This window comes from Podarcis bocagei (genome assembly GCF_964188305.1).
Source record: "Podarcis bocagei genome assembly, chromosome: 3".
Classification (NCBI taxonomy): Eukaryota; Metazoa; Chordata; class Lepidosauria; order Squamata; family Lacertidae; genus Podarcis; species Podarcis bocagei.
The window spans coordinates 46,099,913-46,119,884 of NC_138127.1; the positions used below are offsets into that span (position 1 = coordinate 46,099,913).

The 19,972-nt window shown below is 37.5% G+C and overlaps 1 protein-coding gene across 17 annotated transcripts in view; it reads left to right on the forward strand.

Moving 5' to 3' along the window:
* Window positions 1-19,972, forward strand: part of EYA4 (EYA transcriptional coactivator and phosphatase 4) — a 116,758-nt gene that overhangs the window by 1,376 nt on the left and 95,410 nt on the right. For 16 of the 17 annotated variants that reach the window (XM_081187707.1, XM_081187715.1, XM_081187710.1 and 13 more), the window contains exon 2: window positions 15,797-15,895. In XM_081187707.1, coding sequence (XP_081043833.1) covers window positions 15,863-15,895 — 33 coding nt within the window. In that variant the 5' untranslated portion in view covers window positions 15,797-15,862. Of the gene's footprint in view, window positions 1-197; window positions 334-15,796; window positions 15,896-19,972 lie in introns of those variants that run through there. The other variant, XM_081187709.1, reaches the window with a different exon arrangement.

The window sequence follows — 19,972 nt, forward strand, 5'->3', positions numbered from 1 at the left end:
GAGGGCTGGTGTTGTGCAACTTGCCAGCAAATGGAAATTGCACGCATGGAGGTCGTAGAATTAAGAAAGTCGCTCTGCGAACGGTGGGAATTGATGCCAACTTTTTGGGAAAGACCATAAACTGTTTTTCTTTCCCCTGGACTTGGATTGTAAAGCTTGGATCTGGAATATATATTACTCTGCTCCGTTGAAGAGCCTGGGACTTCCCAGCCTCCGTCTTACGTTCTTTTTTTTAAAGCAACATCGCAGTTGGTTTTTTGTTTTAAAGGATATAGTTGCTGTTGAGGCTGGCGCAAACGTAAAATACAGATAGATTTCTAGACTAGTAGAAAGGTACAGAGCTCAAGTGGCTTTTTGTTTGTTTGCTTCGCTCTCTTTCAGAAAAACCGAGTGTGCATGTAGGCTTAAAAGTACACAAAGCAGCTACTGCTTTGTTTATGTGGTGCTGGTGGGGGTGGGGGTGGGTGGGGGCGAAGGAACTTTCCTGATCTCAGGGAGTATCGTGATCTTCACTTAGGTGTAATGATCACTATAACGGGGCTTATGTTTTGCTCTGAAACCACTTCCACGTGGAAAGGTCTGGTGTGTATGTACATACTTGAAGTAATAGAATTCTCAGTGTTCGTCCCAGTGGGCTTTTGGCCATTAGTTTGACTTTCTGCCTGTCATTAGACACTCCCAAAATCTGCTATAAAAGAGCTGAAGGATAGCTTTTGGCTTTATGGTTGCATGGTATGTTGTTTTAACGTTCTTTTTCTCTTACCTTGAGGCCGTTGAATCATTGGTGGGGAAATGTGAATTGGTAAAATGTGTCTACATGCAAACTTCCATTGTCTGCTTTTTTTAATTCTGATGATCGCCTTACCTTTGCATCATTTTCATTGTCATGCATTGAAAAACCATTGGCGTATGAAGTGCTGCTTTTCCAGTGAAGATTCAGGGATTGACAATGGGGTTTTGTCTACCTGTGAAATCTTACATAATTGTCATTTGTTTGATATTTTACCCTGTGGTCAAAGTTTTTAAAACAAAATGTATGTTGCTTTTATTCCACAATCGCCATGAATAGAAGTTTGCAGAGAATATCCCATTACCATTAGTAGTTCACATATCTTTAATATGGAATTAAATTTACTTTGAAAGATAGTGTTTTGATCAAAATACATTTTTGATACATTTAATTGTTAATATGGTTAAGTAGAGTAAGAAAGTACACCATAAATTGATTCAAATTTGATGTGTCCTATATACTCCCTTCTCTCTGATCAGATTTTTAAAGAAAGAAATTGTGGAGTTCTAAGCCAACTTTTCTTTGGTTTACGAGCACTGCTTTACTTTACCTCAATAAAGCTGTAGTAAAGGCACATAGGTTTTGTATATCAGCGCTATACTTCATTCTCGCTTCATTACACCGATAATACAAACTTTCTCACTTATTTTGACATAACTTTATTCAGTGCTTTACTATCTATCTTTGAAAGAACAAGCTCATATATAAAATAATCTCTAGCACTTCTATTCTGTTTATATTGCAATGGAACTTTAAGTCTTGCCACAAAATAAAAGCCACATATTTACAGATGTGTTATGGGTGCAATTAGTAATGTAATACTTTTTCCCTATTGCTTTGAAGTATACTAGCATATATTCAGTGTATGCTTATTTCATCTGGCACAATGTTTTTGGAACCCTTTGTTCCTGTGCAATAGAAACCTGTTTTGACAGTAATTGACAGAGAGCTCATGGACAGAATTCTAGGTCATGCTGCCATACTATTCTTGAGTTTCTCAGTAGTATAGCTCACAATGATTTATTACATAAATTCATTAGAGATGCATATTTAAATCTGCATTCCTAAGCACATAATCTTGGTAGTTCTCCTAATATCGGTGAAACTTACTTTCAAATAAATGTTTTTTAGGATTGGGGATCACAACATCTTTTTAGGCCATTGATGCAAATTTGAGATGCAAACATGCATAACTACAGTATTTTGCTGTAGTTGCAGTTAAATGGTCACATATCAAATGTGCCATCTTGTTGCTTCTGATGGGTTGATACCATGTTACCCTGTAAATTATCATTTGTCATGTCCTCAAATATTATCATATTCTTGAAAGAGGACAACAGAATATGTAATATGTTAATGATGTATCTTATATTGACTTCTGTAGGGCTTCTTATATTCAGGTAATGATTTTTGCCTCCTGAAAAGGAAAGTTGGTTTGGGGGTTGGGTTGATTGCTCAATCACTTATATCTGAGTATTATTTTTTGTAAAGGTTTTTATTTTAACTTTTGAAAATGAAGACTTATGAACCCTTTCTTAAAAAGCAGGTTTTCTTTTTTATATGGTGAGTTTATTTGGCATAGTTTTATATAGCAGCTGCTGATCATATTTCATAGAGCTGTTAAAGCACTTAAAACCTAAAATTAGGTACTGTCTGGTAGTAAATATTTCAAATTGTTGCTTGAAGAAATAAATGGAGAAGTGGTTCTCTAAAATCCATTGCTGAACAAAAAGCAAGTAGGATTTTAATATTAAAAATAGCAATATTATTATTATAAATAACTGGGACAATTTACTTCCATATAATATGTTTTTAGTGCTCCTTTGTAAGTGACTCACTATTGAGAAATCTTAGAATGATTTCTCTGTGGTTGTTGAAAACATGGGATATTGACACTTCATTCAGTTGTAACAGCGAGCACCAATTGCACCCCTACTTCTTTTTCGCTAAAACCTTGTTGTAGAACAGAAGATTGCACATTTATCTGCTTTGTGTGATCAAAGTTTAACATATTCCCCCAAAGTATTCACTTTTCTCACATTTCAAACTAGTGATGAATTTGGAATTTTACAAAATAGCTTCAGATAGCTAGATACTGATTTTGTTTAATTATTTAACCTCCAGTTAATAGAAATGAACTAAAGATAAATAATGTTGTGAGTAATACTCTATGTTAAAACACAATGTAGTTTCAAGCATTTTAAAAATATATAAATCCTCGATACATCGGATTTGATAACATCAAGCCCAGTCTAGTGTCTTACATCAATGCCACAGGCTTGAATGTGCTTTGTAGCTTCAGCCCTGCTCTCACTGCTGTCTTGGACATAATTAATAGAAAGATGCACTATTCTGTGTATGCAATTAATAGAAAGATGCAATTTTCCGTGTATAAGACTAGGTTCCCCCCCTTAAAAATAATGTCAAAAATTAGAGGGCGTCTTATACTTTGGGCCATTTACCCCATTTTTTAAAATCTTAGTCTCCAAAAATAGGGGGCGTCTTATACATGGGGGGCATCTTATAGATGGAAAAATATGGTAAGTATTTTAAAAAAATAAGTAAATGTTAGTTACAATTGGAAAGCAAATTGTTAATAATGCTTTGTTAAAAATTTATAGCACAAATAGATTGATACTTTGTGACTATTTTACAGTTCAATCAATGATTTGAATGTAAACAAAGCAGTTTTACTAAGAACACATCATTTTTGTCTTTTTAAAAAAGAGTATTTTTATAAATGATAGCTCAACTCTAACCTTTCCCTGTCAATGAAAAGTGCTAATTGAATATGCAAGTTTTGACATAATAGTTTAGATTGATGCTTGAAACTTTCAGCCTTTCTGTCCTTTTTAATTGTTCTTCAGATTTCATACCAGTATTCTGCATGGAACTATTAGGCTGCAATTCTATACCAGTTGTATACAATTCTATGCCTGAGATTCTCATTTAAATCAAGGGGACTTATTTCTGAGTAGAGAATTGTGTTGTTAATGTATTATAAAATAATTGTTATTAAAGATGAACTTTATATTTTAACAAATTAATTTTTTAAGAGCTCAAAAAGGTATTAATATTTTGTAGTGAAGAAAGATTACAGTGTATGAACACAATCCAATAGAAGGTGTTCAAGTTAAAATTTGGGAATTGTATCCCAATCCTATCGTCACTTGCTTAGGAGTAAACCCTATTGAGTTCAGGAGGACATTTCTTAGTAGGCATGCTTAGGATTCACTTTTAATTATAACTGGGGTAGACTCACTAAAATCGACTAAGAATGAGCTAGTTGGATACAAGCCTTGTTTAGCAGAGACTGTGTTTTGGCAAACCATTTGTGTCCAAATCTGTTCTGAAGACAGTTTGAAGTGCTTTACATACTAACTACTTTGCCGTTTAAGAAATACAGCCATCATCCCATTGATGGTTTTATCTGTCATGAAAGAAGAATAGGCCATATTTATCATGACAGGAATGACCAAAAGTGAGTCTTATTCTTGTGCCCTGCTTTCTTTTCCTTTGCTGCAACCACATGGAGAAGAAAATGTGTCCGCTTCCATTTTAGATTAACCACAGATTAGCTTTATGTCCAAATCCTAAAGTGTGATTAATCTTAATTACGGTTTGTTGAACCAAGCAAGCTTCATTTCCAATGGTTTTAAATTGACCTGTTTCAAACAAACCATAGTTAAGATTAGCCGCACGTTGGGTTTAGTCATAATGCCAAACTGCAGTTAATGAAATGGAAGTGAAAACATCTGAATGTCTCATGACCATGCCAGAGGAGGAGAAGAGTGGGGCCACACCTTGTCACAATAAACCATGGTCCATTGTGATCTCCAAATTCAGCCAGTTACTTTGATTTATAGCCTTATATAAGTAAATATATTTATAAAAATACATTTGCAACACTTTCTATATAGGGCTGTAATATAAAGTATTGAAGGTTATTTTTATTTGTTGCTTTAAAAGTTTAGACCTCTTACTGTGCAAATTATCCATGTTTTGTCTAAGTACTATTTGATTTTTTTCTCACTTTTAATCCAGGTTGTTAGATTGGTGTTCTTTGTATATAAATGTTTTTTGCATAATCTGACAACATAATTACAGCAGGGTTGGGTATTTTTGGAAACTCATCCAGTTGTTTTGTGAGTGCTCTGCTAAGTTAGTTGTGACTGATACATTTTTTTTCTTACTGTTTTACAACTCATCAGAAAAAGTAGGAAAATTGATTTGGTTTTCCTACTAGGTAACAATCTCTGAATTGCTGCACGTATACTAAAGATGTTTCTGACCTGTATCTATCTATCTTTCTCTCTCTCTCTCTCTTTTTTAGTGGATAGTAACTAGCATATTACATTAACTCCATATGAAGCTATAATAGGACATTTCATTACAATGAAAGATCTATATTTCACATTTTTAGTCAAGTTTAGAATAGTGGACTAGACTTTTTGATACCTATAGTTGTTCATAATTAACTTGAATAATGTGCTGCATCAGTTGGAACCTAGTTTAAATTTATGTTCCCAGTAGTGTAAAGTGTTATGCCCTTAATGTTTAAGTGAAAACAAAAAAAGCAAATATATTAATAAATCTATAGGTTATGTTACAAAGCACAGCACACAAAGTTCTACTCACCCGTGGGAGCGTGCCTCATGCACACTACATTTTAAAATTAAGGAGACTTTCAAAAGTAGTTTCTGATGAAGGTGTAGTGAAGTAAAAAAATCCCATTGCATGTCCCTGAATCTTTGAATGTTTGTATAAAGTAGTTCTTCGAATCTTTGCCATAATTAAATCCAGAAACACCTACCTCAATAAGTAATGACATTGTTAATCCAGGTCCTAGTGAAGGAAGGCAGAAGCGTTGATATTGGTGTAGGCAGCCAACTGGATATAACCTGGATTGGTTAATTAGATGTGTGTAATTTGGAAAAATAGTCAATGGGCATACTTCTTTTAAATATAGTATTTGTATATGCCACTTAGTATAAAGTATACTTAGCATATCAAACTGCCACGGCACCAGAAAACTACTTTTCCACACCAGCCATCTGCGGTGGGTGAATTGGCTCTGTGTGCACCAGAGTTCCTCTGCCTTTAAAGCATTCTGTACTCAACAATAGGAGAGGAAACGCTGTATGTGAATAGTGAGTGACTGTACATACACATCTTCTCTAATAATGATGTTGGCATGCATAGCATCTTAATGAATACATGGAAGCTTCATGGGGTTCCTGAATTGTGGGGCAAAAATGTCTATAGCTATACAAGGCTGTGATAGTACAGTATGGACCTCAAAAAGTCGTTTTAGTTAAAATATGAGGTCTTAATTTGGTTTTGGTTCCTTTCTGCTGACCCTCTATGAGGTTTTAAACTCTTGGGGTTCTAGCCAATGCTATCTATGTGACTTCTTCTCACACAATGAGACTTCACTTTCCTCCCCTTCCTGCAGTCCTAGGTGTACCGTTAAAATCTACTCTGGGGTGTTGGGAGAGAGGAAAGTAAAGTCCTGTTGCACAAGTGGAAACCACTCTCTGTGTTGGATTATGCCATTGGATTTAGTTGTATGTAAAGAATAATGTTTATATTGAACATCATTGCCCAGCACCATATTTCTTTGAAGATATGATAAACTGTTGTTTGTTTGTTTTTTAAAGAATAATGCTATAGGTGCTCAGGAATGTGATAAATTATTTTACAAACCAGCTTTGTAGGTTATGATGAGTCTACAGACGCTCTTTTTCAGCAACTTAAACTATTTTTGCCCACAGGTACACACAGTGAGGATCATTGTACGTATTATGGGCCATATAAACTACCTCTAACCAAATTTCCGTTTCACTTTCAATGTCCTATGCAGCTCTGTTAAAGGGTCTCTAGCATGTCACGGGGATGCGGGTGGTGCTGTGGTCTAAACCACAGAGACTAGGGCCTGCCGATCAGTAGGTCGGTGGTTCGAATCCCCACAATGGGCTGAGCTCCCGTTGCTCGGTCCCTGCTCCTGCCCACCTAGCAGTTCGAAAGCACGTCAAAGTGCAAGTAGATAAATAGGTACTGCTCTGGCAGGAAGGTAAATGGTGTTTCCGTGCGCTGCTCTGGTTCGCCAGAAGCGGCTTAGTCATGCTAGCCACATGACCCGGAAGCTGTATGCCGGCTCCCTCGGCCAGTAAAGCGAGATGAGCACCGCAGCCCCAGAGTCGTCTGTGATTGGATCTAATGGTCAGGGGTCCCTTTACCTTTAGCATGTCACAAGAGCCTTTTCTTGGAAGCTCTGGGTGCCGCAATGAGGAGGGGGCAGAGAATTCCCTTTACACAAATGACTTTGTGCTCATCCTCCGTTAGTTACAACTCAGTACCTTCTGGTGGACACCCAAAATAATTGAAGTGCACACCTTAAAATGTAGCATGCAAATATGTCAGGATATTCTTACCATCGAAGAAGACTTGACAGAGAGCTGGGATTAGGTGTTATGCAATTTATTGTCAAGGATACATTTGGAGGCAAATTTGGGTTTGCTGCTTTGTAAAATAGCTGCCCCCTGTAATGCCTGGTTTAATAGCTAAAATATGTCCTTGAAGTACAAGAAAAATATTTCTCCTACAATCTTTAAGTCTGAAAAGCTATTGTCTATACATAGCCTCTGACTGACTACCGCCTAAAATTCTAGTAGGCTACCTGCCAAGTCAGGTTGAAGCAGTGGCTGTATGCTAAATGTACTCAGATGCAAGACTGAGAAACAGTCTTACTCATCTTGCTTTACTTTTTTCCCCAAGGCTGCACTTCCGTTTTACAGGTAAAATTGGGCTGGGGCTTTGAACAAAATTCAATTTAAAACTGCTGGGAGTGGTGTCTGCATACTGTTTCCTAGTTTCATAAGGCAAAATACTAATTCTCCAAATGGAATGACTGTAAAATATCCAGATATTAGAATGGCAGATATTAGAACAGCAGGTTATTGAAGAATCCATTGAACTGGTTTATTGCAATCCCCTCATTTTTATGTACTGTAAAATAATGTTTTGTATTTACCACCCAGTGAGCTATTTTGTTCCAGTCTTATCATGTTTTATGATTTATGTTTGTACAAAGAAATGATGATAATAGTCTTGTGCTCTGTTATTGAAAAATAAAAAGGGAAACACAAAAAACAGGTTATTTGTATTTATTATGAATACAAGTTTACATGTTTATCTCCAAAATTACAAATCCAAAACATGTAAAATAACTTTTATGGTCAGTGGTTTAGACCACAGTTCCACTCGCATCCTTTATGGTACTAACACCCAGTGCAGAAATACCGGTACATATTGTGAGTTGGAAAGTTTACAAATAATCTTCTTGTATGAGCTTGGTATATATCTTTGATGGTTGTCTTCTTTATTGTTAAGGTTTTTTTATTGGAAGTATTTGTTCTACGATGGTCTACAGGATAGACTGTATTGGTTCGGTAGTTTAGAGGCAAAATAGTGTTTGCATTTGGACATGATGCAAAATAATGTCTTAGTGTCAGCTATCAGGCATGCTTGCTCCTCCCTTTGTCTCCGGCATGGCTCTGTTGGGGAGATCAGTAGTTGTGCATTAGATTAATTGCAGATTTGTCATGATATTCAAAGACTAAATATATAAATATTTAATTTTTGTAACTGGCATTTCATGGCCACATCCCAGGTGATAATTGAATATAGATGAATAAAAAACAAGAATGTGAGTGTGATATGTAGAAGTGGCAGTAGTGATTAAACAATACTGTTCATAGGTATTTCTAAGTCATTTTTTTAAGGAATAGCAACTTGTAGCACAGCTTTCTACACCGTTCTACAATTGCAAATACAAGTTGAAAGACAGAAAAGGAATAAATTAGCTGAAATACTCTAAATCTGGTTGTAAAATCTTCCGAGTAGTATACCTGCCTATTGTTAGTTACACAACTATGTTCAGATGTAGAAGGGATATAAGGTATGCAGATTTGTGTGTTGTTAAATGTAAACAAAACACATAATAGATTTTATGCTCTATTGTAGCAGTTTATGAACACAATGCTAATGTGAGAATAATGAGGGGGGCTGATGTGGAAGAGGTACTGTGGACAGGAGTTCTGCATACAGACCAGGATGAAAGAAGAACACAGTGAGGCACCAAGTTGTTATGTTTTGTTTTGCTGGGCATATTATTCAGTGATAATATTGAAGCAGAACACTCTTCATTTTGTGAATGATATTGAAAGCTCATTGCTGGTTTTTCCAGGGAAGGGGGCCACAATTCACCTAATGAGTCTGTCAGCAAAAGCACTTCACAAGGATTTCTGCTTGTGGGAGTGTAACCCCCCTTCCCCACAATTAACATTGTAGAAAATGGCATAAAGTTAGTTTGGATGGAATATACACTGTTTGCTTCCACAAATTTCTGCCTATTTGGCAGGCAAATACAGCAGCATACTGTTAGCGATACAGACACTGTATAAGGAATAAAAACTACTTATTTATGGATATTTATTTTGTAGTATTTTTACTTGAATGGTCAAACTGTTTTTGTTTGTTTTTTTAGCTTAACTGAATTGTTATTTTACTAATTAACAACAAATGAACTTCTAAAACAAAAACAAAATTCATACTGTTTATATTTAGTGTGTGCATGTCTATGTTTCTTCGTGATTTGTTGTTCGGAGGAAGTGAATCATTTTGGTGTGTACAGCTAGATTGAAAAGTAATGTTGCATTTTGCAATTTGCAAATTGCAAATTGGCTTGTACAGTATTTTGTAACTGGGAGATAATGAAACATGTTTTCAAAATGACAATTGTTTGTAAGGAATCTGGCATGTGTCCTTGTTAGCTGCTTTTCTGACCAGAATACCCTGTGTTTAGTTGATTTGGAAGGGATTGGAGTGTAAAGGGATTGTAAACTTAACATACTATACCTAAGTGGGGTCTACAATCTTTATTCTTATCAGTGCTTGGGGGCTTCCCACATATTTGTTTAATTTCCATTTGTTTTTATGGTTATTGTTATTGTACATAATATCTCTTTAAAATACTGTGGAATGGATAGTCATTTCCTTAGTGTTTTCAGATTCTTTATCAGAAATGAAAATGTTGCACCCACATTAACGAACAGACTAATCCCCAGAATTTTCACAATGTTTTACTTGAATCTGGAGTATTGCAGATCGATTAGTGGATTGCCATAAGGAAGGCTAGAAAACTTTGGATAACAGAAAAAAATAGGGCATGACTTTGAGATCATTTTAAACTTAAATCTTTAATCTTAATTACTTAATTAATGATCTTGCTTATTTTTAGTGGATGGGGTTCAGTTGGATCTGCTCTTTTATCTGTATTATTGATGTGTTAAGTTGCTTTATTCTTGTTTTTTAAGTTAGTAAGTTGCTTTGAATTCTTTCTTTCTTTTAAAAAAGTGACTTAATAGATAATAATAATAAATGCTAACCCATAGAATAGGGATGCGGATGGTGCTGTGGGTTAAATCACAGAGCCTAGGACTTGCCGATCAGAAGGTTGGCGGTTTGAATCCCCGCGATGGGGTGAGCTCCCATTGCTTGGTCCCAGCTCCTGCCCACCTAGCAGTTTGAAAGCACGTCAAAGTGCAAGTAGAGAAATAGGTTCCGCTCCGGCGGGAAGGTAAACAGCGTTTCCATGTGCTGCTCTGGTTCGCCAGAAGCGGCTTAGTCATGCTGGCCACATGACCTGGAAGCTGTACGCCGGCTCCCTCACCCAATAAAGTGAGATGAGCGCCGCAACCCCAGAGTCGGTCACGACTGGATCTAATGGTCAGGGGACCTTACCTTACTTACTAACCCATAGAATAGGCAACGATCTGTATGGTAAAAAAATGTCTGAATTGTCAGATTATTGTATTAGAAAGGGGTGCCCCATCTCAGACTTCCCAGTCTTTAACCCAATGCTTTGCCCCATTAAAGTCACTTCTAGTGGTTTGCTTGACTGAGGTTCCATACACTACTATATGGATTTTCCCCCACTTTTATAGGGTCTCCAAAACACACTTAGGGATACTGCCTGAAAGAGCCTTAAATGAAAAAAAGCAAACCTCTGGCATAGGGCTGGGCAGTATATCAATTATATTGTCCAAAACTGGTTTGAAGTTTATATTGTGATACTGGTTTCATAATTTTTGACCTGGCAATATGTTGCAAATCATGATTGTGTGTGTGTGTGTACGCGCTATGCAAAAATCTGATGCAGGAAAAACTGTGAAGCCAGCCAGTGCCTCTACATAGCTCCATCCTTATTCAGACACCTTGAAATATTGATATATTGTGAATGTTTAGCTGGTGGTATATCACAATGTTGAAAACCAGATGTTGTCCATCCCTGTTCTGGTAACACCTCGAGAGTGTTTTCAGTGATCTCATGGGAAATGGAGTGCCTGGAGTGTGGGGTGATGATGATGGGGGACACTTCCCCAAACCTTTCCCTTCTGCAAGTGTGCAGGTCAGAGAAGCTACAAAAAGTGTTAAATAGTGGCTAAGAAGTTTTTTTGCTTTGTTTGTTGGACTTTTTACCTTCAGGGAAACCTTGAGAATGGGATCCAGTGTAGCACTAAGTGAAAGTCAGCACAAGGATTTCTGCTTACATAACAGATCACCCTCCCCATTTTCTCCCCCAGTGCACAATGTAAGTGTTCTAGGGGTTTCCCCAATACCCAGGAGCAGATTTGGAGAGAGTGCTGGGTGCTTGTAGCAGGAGGAGACAGTGGAAAGTCCAGTTGCACTAGTGGAAATCCTTGTATTCATAATACGTGTTCGTTGAATACCATCCTGTATTTCATGATGTCCTCAGCTAGTATGAGCCAGCTGCTCTATGTTCTCTAAGAGGACAGGTACTGGATGAAGTCCTTGAAGGCAGTTGATTTGTGGGTAGGTTTGTTGATGGAGGACCTATTGGGTTTGAGAGATGTTGAATCATTCTAATCTCTTTGGGGATGATTCCATCTGAGGAAATTCAGAGGCAGGGAAGGATGGAAAGAGGCAGAACCATGTTTTTGTGTTTTCAGGTTTGAATCCCTGCTTCTAATTTTCAACTGTTGATATTAGTGTCAATGCTCTCTGTGGGGAATTGGAATACGCATAGTAAATTTCTTCTACGGGCACAGTCTGGTAATATTCAATGTCTTGATAGCCTTCTTGGCAATTTATGCTGGTTTTTTTGTGCACAAATTGGGCACAACTTTTCAATAATCTGCTCAAGAAATTATAGCATAGTTCAGTCATCCCTTATCTTGGAGCTCTTTCTGAATAACGTTTGATGTGTCCATACATATCTCCTTCTGGCTTCTGCCTCAGAGTGCTGTGTTCCCAGCTTGTGCTGCTGTACTTCTCAGTTGGACCATTGCCATTTTCCATATTGTTGATGATTTGTCAGCTTTGGTCTTATTTTCCCCTTCTACATTTCTCAAAAGAGGAATACACAAAGCTCATGGTAGTGGCTATGGTGGCATACTGAATCTTGTGGGAATATAAAGGACTACCAGCTTTATTGCACTGTTGGTGAATGAAGAGCAGCACACTAGGGTGAAAAAGTTTCCACTGTAGTCTGTCCTCCACCTCCACCATCCTGCTCCTGACGAGTGGTGGGGCCTTTGTGCCTAAACTGAATGATTACCGGTAAGCTTGTGCTGGATTCATGAATGCATGAATCTAGGGTGAGCGCCGCTCTCTGTTGGCCTGTTGGATGGTCCCTTTTGTTCTGGTCCCAGCACAGGCAGGAACTGGTCTTTCCTGGAATGTGAGAGCTGGGAAAAATGAAGATGACATTATTTGTACAGAAGGAATATCATTAAACTCACTCTCTATTATTTTTACTTTCTTAGCTTTTGAATTGGACTGTGTAGTTTGATATGTTGATAGCTGGTATTCAATTGGATGAAATATGTTCCACAGCAAGGTTTAAGGAAAATAGTATTAAATGCATTTGTTGATCAGGAAGTTAGAAGCCCTCTTCATCAAGTATTTAAAAAAGAAAATCTTGGGACATAAAACACTTCATCAACCTTAAATCCACATCTGCAGAAACAGATGCCTCTCTTCACACTAACTTGTCTGCAAGTTTAAAATGTTTTACAGTCATTTTAAAAGTAGTTAAAAATACTCACTGCATAATCGGGATACAGCAGTTCCCACCCTCTGTTTTTAATCTGATTCTATCAATGGAGTAAAGCATGAAGGTTGATTTGGCAACTAGGTTATGGCCTCATAAACTCAATGAGCTTACTATTATCCCTTAATTTTATATATTATTTAAAGGGAGAATTCCACCCTTATTAGATTAATTGAGTTCTGTAATATTTTATAAATTAGAGAAACTATGCTAAAAAAAGAAGGCAATCTGCATGAGTGCTGTTATTTAATTCTGCATTTGTAATAGCATTCAATAATTAGTTTTATTCTGATTTGTAAAAAATATATTTATTTATTTATTAACCAACTGCTTCCCTGAGGCCATCAAAGTGCTGCACACTTGGGTTTTGCATGATATCAGTATTATAGAGAAAGATTTTAAACATTTATAATTTTGATTACTGGTAACTTTAAAGTTTGAAGCAACATGAACATTGACAATGGAAATAAGCTATGCTTTTGAATCGGCGAGGCAGAACTTAGTAGGAGACAAACAGTAGAGCAATTAGAAAATTGAAAGGCAGAGGGCACTGCTTTATCTTTTGTAGAAGTTTTATAGAAATGTGGAGGCTGCAGATGACATCAGTTTCTACCTTTTGCTTCTCTGTGACCTGATATAATTGCTAGCTACAGCTTGGCTGACCATTGGGGCCTGAGCTGAAGGCTCACACATTTTCCCCTCCTTCCCCTGTGCTCTCCAGCAATTTTCTTCACTTTGTTGTTTACAAAAATAATTTTTCTCTGATCGAGCTGAACAACAACAACAAAAGGTTTGCACAAATGACTGCAAACCAGAATTGAGAACCTTGGTTTTCACAAGGGGAGGAGGAAATGGGAAGTACTTATATGCCATGGTTTGCAAATCTGTATGAAGTGAGTCAGTCTGTGGGTTAGAGGCAAAGATGCAACGGTAAGGGAAGTTGATAGGCAATGCCAATGGGCAAAGCAGGGTGTGCTGACATTTTATTGGTTACCTTGCTTTACTAATCAAATACCAAGTCTCATTACCCACTGCAGCATTCACAGTTAAACACTTCCATGTACAATGCTTGGCTTGCTGTTCAGAACATGTGTGGTTTTGTAAAATAGACATGACCAACTCCCAGCATATAATTTCTGAGTTACAGAGCAGGTAGGTTTAATAAGTATTATTCCCACTTTTCCACAATTTACATGCTTTGCCCAGTTTTTCCTGTAGAATAGTTGAGATGGAAGAAGGGAAGAAATGTATTCAGGTTATGTAATGGATATGCAAGTCTTCAGTCAGGCATTTAGTGTCGCCAGTCCCATGCTGTGGAACACTCTTCCAGCAGTTGTTCGGCAGGCATCCTTGCTTTTGACTTTCAGACATTTCTTGGAGATTTTTTATGCTGACAGACCTATGGAGTTGCATTTTTTTTATCTTGAGTTGCCAGTCATTTTTATGCTTATTCTGTATTGGTTTTAAAGGTTGTTACATTGATGTACACCGCCTGACATTTTGGAAGAAGGAGGTATCTAGGTGTTGTTTTTTAATATATATATAAATAAGCATCTTTCACTTTCATGTAAGCAGCAAACATCACAATTCACTAACCAATAGTACTTATTATCTCTCAATTTCACTTGTTACACTATGAGTCATATGTTAAACTCCAAAAGAGTAAAATTCTTGAGTGGGGACTTAGCAACTTCCTTTCACATAAATAATTATTTGTCTAAAAGTGTTGCCATTGTGAAAAATTAACAGTTACCGTTTGGGGCAAACTGTGAATACAAAAGAGAGATTCTATCATTTAAAAAGAAGTGTGAAATTAGACTTATTAAAATTGCAGCAGTGCATATATCTTCCCCCTCTGCTTTCACAGGTTGGCTTATTAGATTTGTTGACTATTAACATTTGGAAAATAGGAAACTGTATAACATCTTTTTAAAGAAGTGAACAAATGAATGCAGGAATCTAGAATCCTCTTCGTGAATCCATCTGAAAAATATTACAGTACCCACACAATATTTTCTATATGTGTTAATGTGATCCCTTTAAAAAGTCAGCGAGTTAGCACAAAATCCTAGATTATATTTCTTGGCAGGAGAGTGTAATAAAGCTGACTATCCTTGTAGTTTTGATGTCTGCCTCATATTTTTGCTGGTTCATTCCAGAATAGTATCTGCAAAAGGTTCCTGCCAAGGGCTAGCATTTACATTAAAAAAAATTGCATTTAAGGTGGAACTCTATTTTACACTTGCCATGGGATTACCACTGAGAATAGCTGGCAGGCCAGTCTCAATTCCTACCCCTCCCCATGACATTTAGACATCTGTGTCACTTAACTACATTTCCCCACAAGCAATAAACAATAATTTAGATGTAGAACCAGGAACTGCACAGCATTATCGTGTTACAGTATGAGTAAATTGGATGATGTCTAATGTTGGTTGTACTCTTGAGTAGGCCCATTGAAGTAAATGTAACCTCAGTTTGGGGGTGTGTGCTGAGTTTGACTTAGATATTACCCAGAATATCCAGTTCAACAGTGCAACTCAGAAACAAACTTCAATAGGACTTACTCCCATATACGTATTTCAGCCTTAAAGTTAGGGGAAGGGAGGGAGAGTAAAATGCGGGGCTTGTTATCAGTGACGGTCCAGTATTCAGCTTAACATCTAATTCTGCCCTTAGACATTTTCAAATCTTTTTAGCTGCTGTATTTAAAATGATACTTATTGTTCATGTGAAAGAATTGCTATGTGTGCATATCAGTGACTTCCCAAAGGAGCTGGTTTCTAACAAGTTGTGCATGTTATAATGAAGTGTTTTGTTTGTGAATGTAAAACCAAACTAACACTTTGCTTACTTTTTTTTAATATTAGGACATCCAGTTACAATTAAAAGGGAAGTTACTTCTCTTTGGAGGAAAAGAAAACTGAGTTACCTCCATGGAAGACACTCAGGATTTAAATGAACAGTCAGTAAGTAAAAATTGTTTAAATAAACTCATTAATTTTTCCTATGTGCTGTGTTCAAAAATATTTTTCATTTTGCAGTTTGTTGTTAGAATTGGTATGTAGCTGCGTGTTATAAAGTAGGGTAGAACTTGAAGGTCTGTGTAAGAAACACTGATATATGTGTAGAAAGCTCTAATGTTTGGCTTGGGTTACTGTTCAGATACTATTGAAAAGTTGCCTGGAGTCATCCCAATTTCACAGTGGGAGGGGCTTCCTTGAGCCAATGAGAAGCAATGCATACTATGCTAGTTGTGCAGGCGGTGCATATCTTATGGGGTAGGGAAAAGAGCTGGCTGGTCCAAAAACAGAGGGAAGCACATTACACCACACTCAGCAACCTGATGTACCTCCCCTTAGGAAATGGGACATTTTCCCCAAAGTGTGGGTGTGAGTGATGTTGGTTGATATAGTGCTCTCTGAAGTGATTTCCTGTTTCTAAATGACATGGAACCTACCAACATTGAAAAGACAAGCCTTCCTTTTTTTTTCAACCTTGGGAACTGTGCCATTTGTGCCTAGATACATTGGTGCCTGGGTAGTGACCAGGAGTGGCTGGCTTCCACTAGCACACAGGATTTGTTAAATCTGGCCCTATATCTTTAGAGGTGATCTAATGTGAATAGTGAAATATCTTGTACAGTCATACCCCAGGTTACAGATGCTTCAGGTTGTGTTTTCTTCGGTTATGGATCCGCCGAAACCCGGAAGTACCGGAACGGGTTACTTACAGGTTTCGGGGGTTACGCATGTGCAGAAGCGCCGAATCGCAACGTGCGCAGGTGCGCCGCTGTGGGTTGCGAATGTGCATCCCGCACGGATCATGTTCGCAACCTGAGCGTCCACTGTACTTATACTTTATATGAACTGGGTTCTTGTCTTGGAAGTATGAAACATTTTTATTCTGAAGTAAATTGCTCTGGTACTGTAAAAGGAACAGGATTCATTCATAATTACAGTTGTACCTTGGTTCTCGAACACCTTGGTACTCGTACGTTTCGGCTCCCAAACACCCAGAAGTAAGTGTTACGGTTTTCAAATGTTTTCCGGAAGCTGAATGTCCGACGTGGCTTCCGCTTCAGTGCAGGAAGCTCCTGCAGCCAATCTTAAGCTGCGTCCTGGTTTTCGAACGTTTTTCAGAAGTCGAACAGACTTCCGGAATGGATTACGTTTGAGAACCAAGGTATGACTGTATTATTTTTGTATGGCTGCTCTCCAGTCTAGCTCTTGAATGGGAGAAAGTCTGCCATGATGTCCACTAATGCTTAATTTTGCTCTCTTGCCCTTAAATCAATTACGCTTTTTTGAACACTTAAAGGATCTAAGGATCTTTTTCATATGTTCAGTTACTTAAAAAGATTATATTATGTTGCATTTCCCTACAAGACACTTAATGGCATGAACACATAACCTTTGTAGCACTTTACATTTTGGAATACAGTGGTACCTCTGGATGCAAATGGGATCCGTTCCGGAGCCCCGTTTGCCTCCAGAAGTGAACGCAAACCGCGTTCGCGCATCTGCACAGGTCGCAATTCGTCGCTTCCGCGCATGTGTGTGACATCATTTTGACCGTCTGTGCATGCGCGAGCAGTGAAACCCGGAAGTAACGTGCTCCGTTACTTCCGGGTCGCCTCAGCGTGCAACCCGAAAATACTTATCCTGAAGCTACTTCAACCCGAGGTATGACTGTAGTAAGCAAACCATATGCCTGTGATAGAGATGTTAACTCTGTATTTTGTTTTACTTCTAAAATGTTGTTTACCATTCAGTCAACTTTTTAAAAAGAAAAATAATCTAGTGGCTAACTTCCCAGTATATTATTTCAAAAGAGGCTTTATTAGAAACTCATGTAATTTCATCCTGAAGCTTTCATATAAGGTTGCATATTTGGGTTAGTTGATTTTTAACTTAAACAATAGATTCAACTACTGTAAAATGAGAAGTTCACAGTTATATGTAGTTAAGCTTGGTTTAATTTGGTGACATGTTAAGAACAGGACATTAAAATGATGCATGCAAATTTGCTTTACTTCCATAGCAGTAGGTGAAAGGGTATATAGCCCATGTCTTGCTTTTCTTGGCCTTGCTGCTAATCCTTATCCTCCTTTCCCAACAATACAATTTCCTTTGATATTAAAGCACTACTCGTTAAATGTTAGAAGATATCCATCTCTGTTTGGGACTGTGTTGCTCCTGGAAAAGGCAAAAGTGGTATCAGATTGGTTCAATATTTTGCCATACTGGCCTTGCCGCTACTTCTTTCTGCAAACCAACCTATAGTAACTGCTTGCCTTGCAGCTAAGTTACACATTTGCAGCCAAGATTAAAATTTGGTCTGGAAATGGATTGGCAGTTGCTGGATAGGAATCACCTTTCTGGGTGAGCTCATAATCTATTGGTCTCAGAGCATTTCAAGGAAACGGAATTTGGGCAGTTTGTGGAGTCAGACTTTGGGGGTGGGGACGGGTAAAGAAAATGTGTTTGAAAGTGCTATTAGCAAAAGATGCATGACATTTCATGAATCTAATTTTTTTAAGTTCTATGTTTGCTTTGAGCATGTAATCACACATGGATTTGTCCATCCATCCAGTACTCTCAAAGTTTGACATGCTGTTTTGCCTTTAGATTGCTTGACTAATGTTTCATTGACATGCTGTGACCATGATAGCTTAGCAAATAATAAAGACAGAATTCTGAGAACTTGTTATTACCACACTACATCAAATATACCGGTATATTTGCCACTTGTCTACACCTGGAAAAAAAGAATTCTAACAGCTCACTCATTTTAACTGGTACCTTGACGTTTTAGGTGCTCAAGAACTAAATGGTTTTATTTATTTTTACTGTCTGACTAGCAGCACTTCTTCAAGGATTTGGGTTCCAGCCCCTTATAGCTGCCCCAGTACACAAATTTACTTTGGAACTGTTCCTTTGACAAAACAAAACATAACCTGCAGAACATTTTGTGGAAACCCTTTAAGCCAAGTTCAGGGGGTGGGGAAGGGTTATTGTATTAAAAAAACCTCTTAGAGATTATGTAGTCCCCATGATAACAGGTCTCACCTTATGACCTAACACCATTTTCTGGAGCCTTGAAAAATAAAAATAAATGCTCAGTTGGGAATTTCTGCACAGTTCCCTGAGAGCAGTGTATCCAAGGCAGGAAAACAGTTTTGATTTTCACATAACTTGACAGGCCTTTTAGATGAAAAGTTCTCACTTCTTGACACAAAAATTGAAACTTGCAAAAAACCAACTTTTACTTCAAATATAATAGTTAATTTAAATAGGATAACATTGCTGATTTCTTTCTTTCTTTCTTTCTTTCTTTCTTTCTTTCTTTCTTTCTTTCTATAGCCATTTTTTTCAGGGTGTTTTTATATATTTTTATAATACCATTAGTGTTTCCTTGGGCAATATTTCAGCCATATTGGAGGGTAGTGAAATGTCTGGTTGAAAGAGCTAGCTTTGAATGAGCCACCGTGCTGAAGTCAAGGGAGCAGAATGGAAACAGAAGTTGGTAGTTAAATTCTGTTAAACCCCATGGAACTTGTATGACCACAAAAAGAGCATGGCCCAGAACGTTTGAAGCAGGCAGGTGAAGTGTTGATGAGCAAGGAAGATTGAGGAAGCAATGAAATATGGTGCCACATACATCATGTGTAATGTGTATTTCACCCTTACAGATGTCTTTAAACTCAGCCTGTAAGTGCAACTAGACATTTCTTCTTGAGAATGTAATGCATATAGCAGTCAGTTGCTGGACAGTCAGATTGACTCTGGATGATATATGTAACAGATATCACTTCTGAATTCTTGAAAACCTTTACTTCTAAAAAGCTCCTTTTGCCAATCAGGAGAGAGGATGATAGTGTGTGGGCTTAGGGGAGTTAATTATCCAGCTATAGTCATATTTGCAGTGAACTTTGATACTACCATGTAACTAACAAAGTTCTTCCTTTGTTGGCCCATGCCACTATGGCCATTTTTTTAAAGTTTTACTAAAATTATTCTCACATGTTGGGTCCTAGTCTTCAC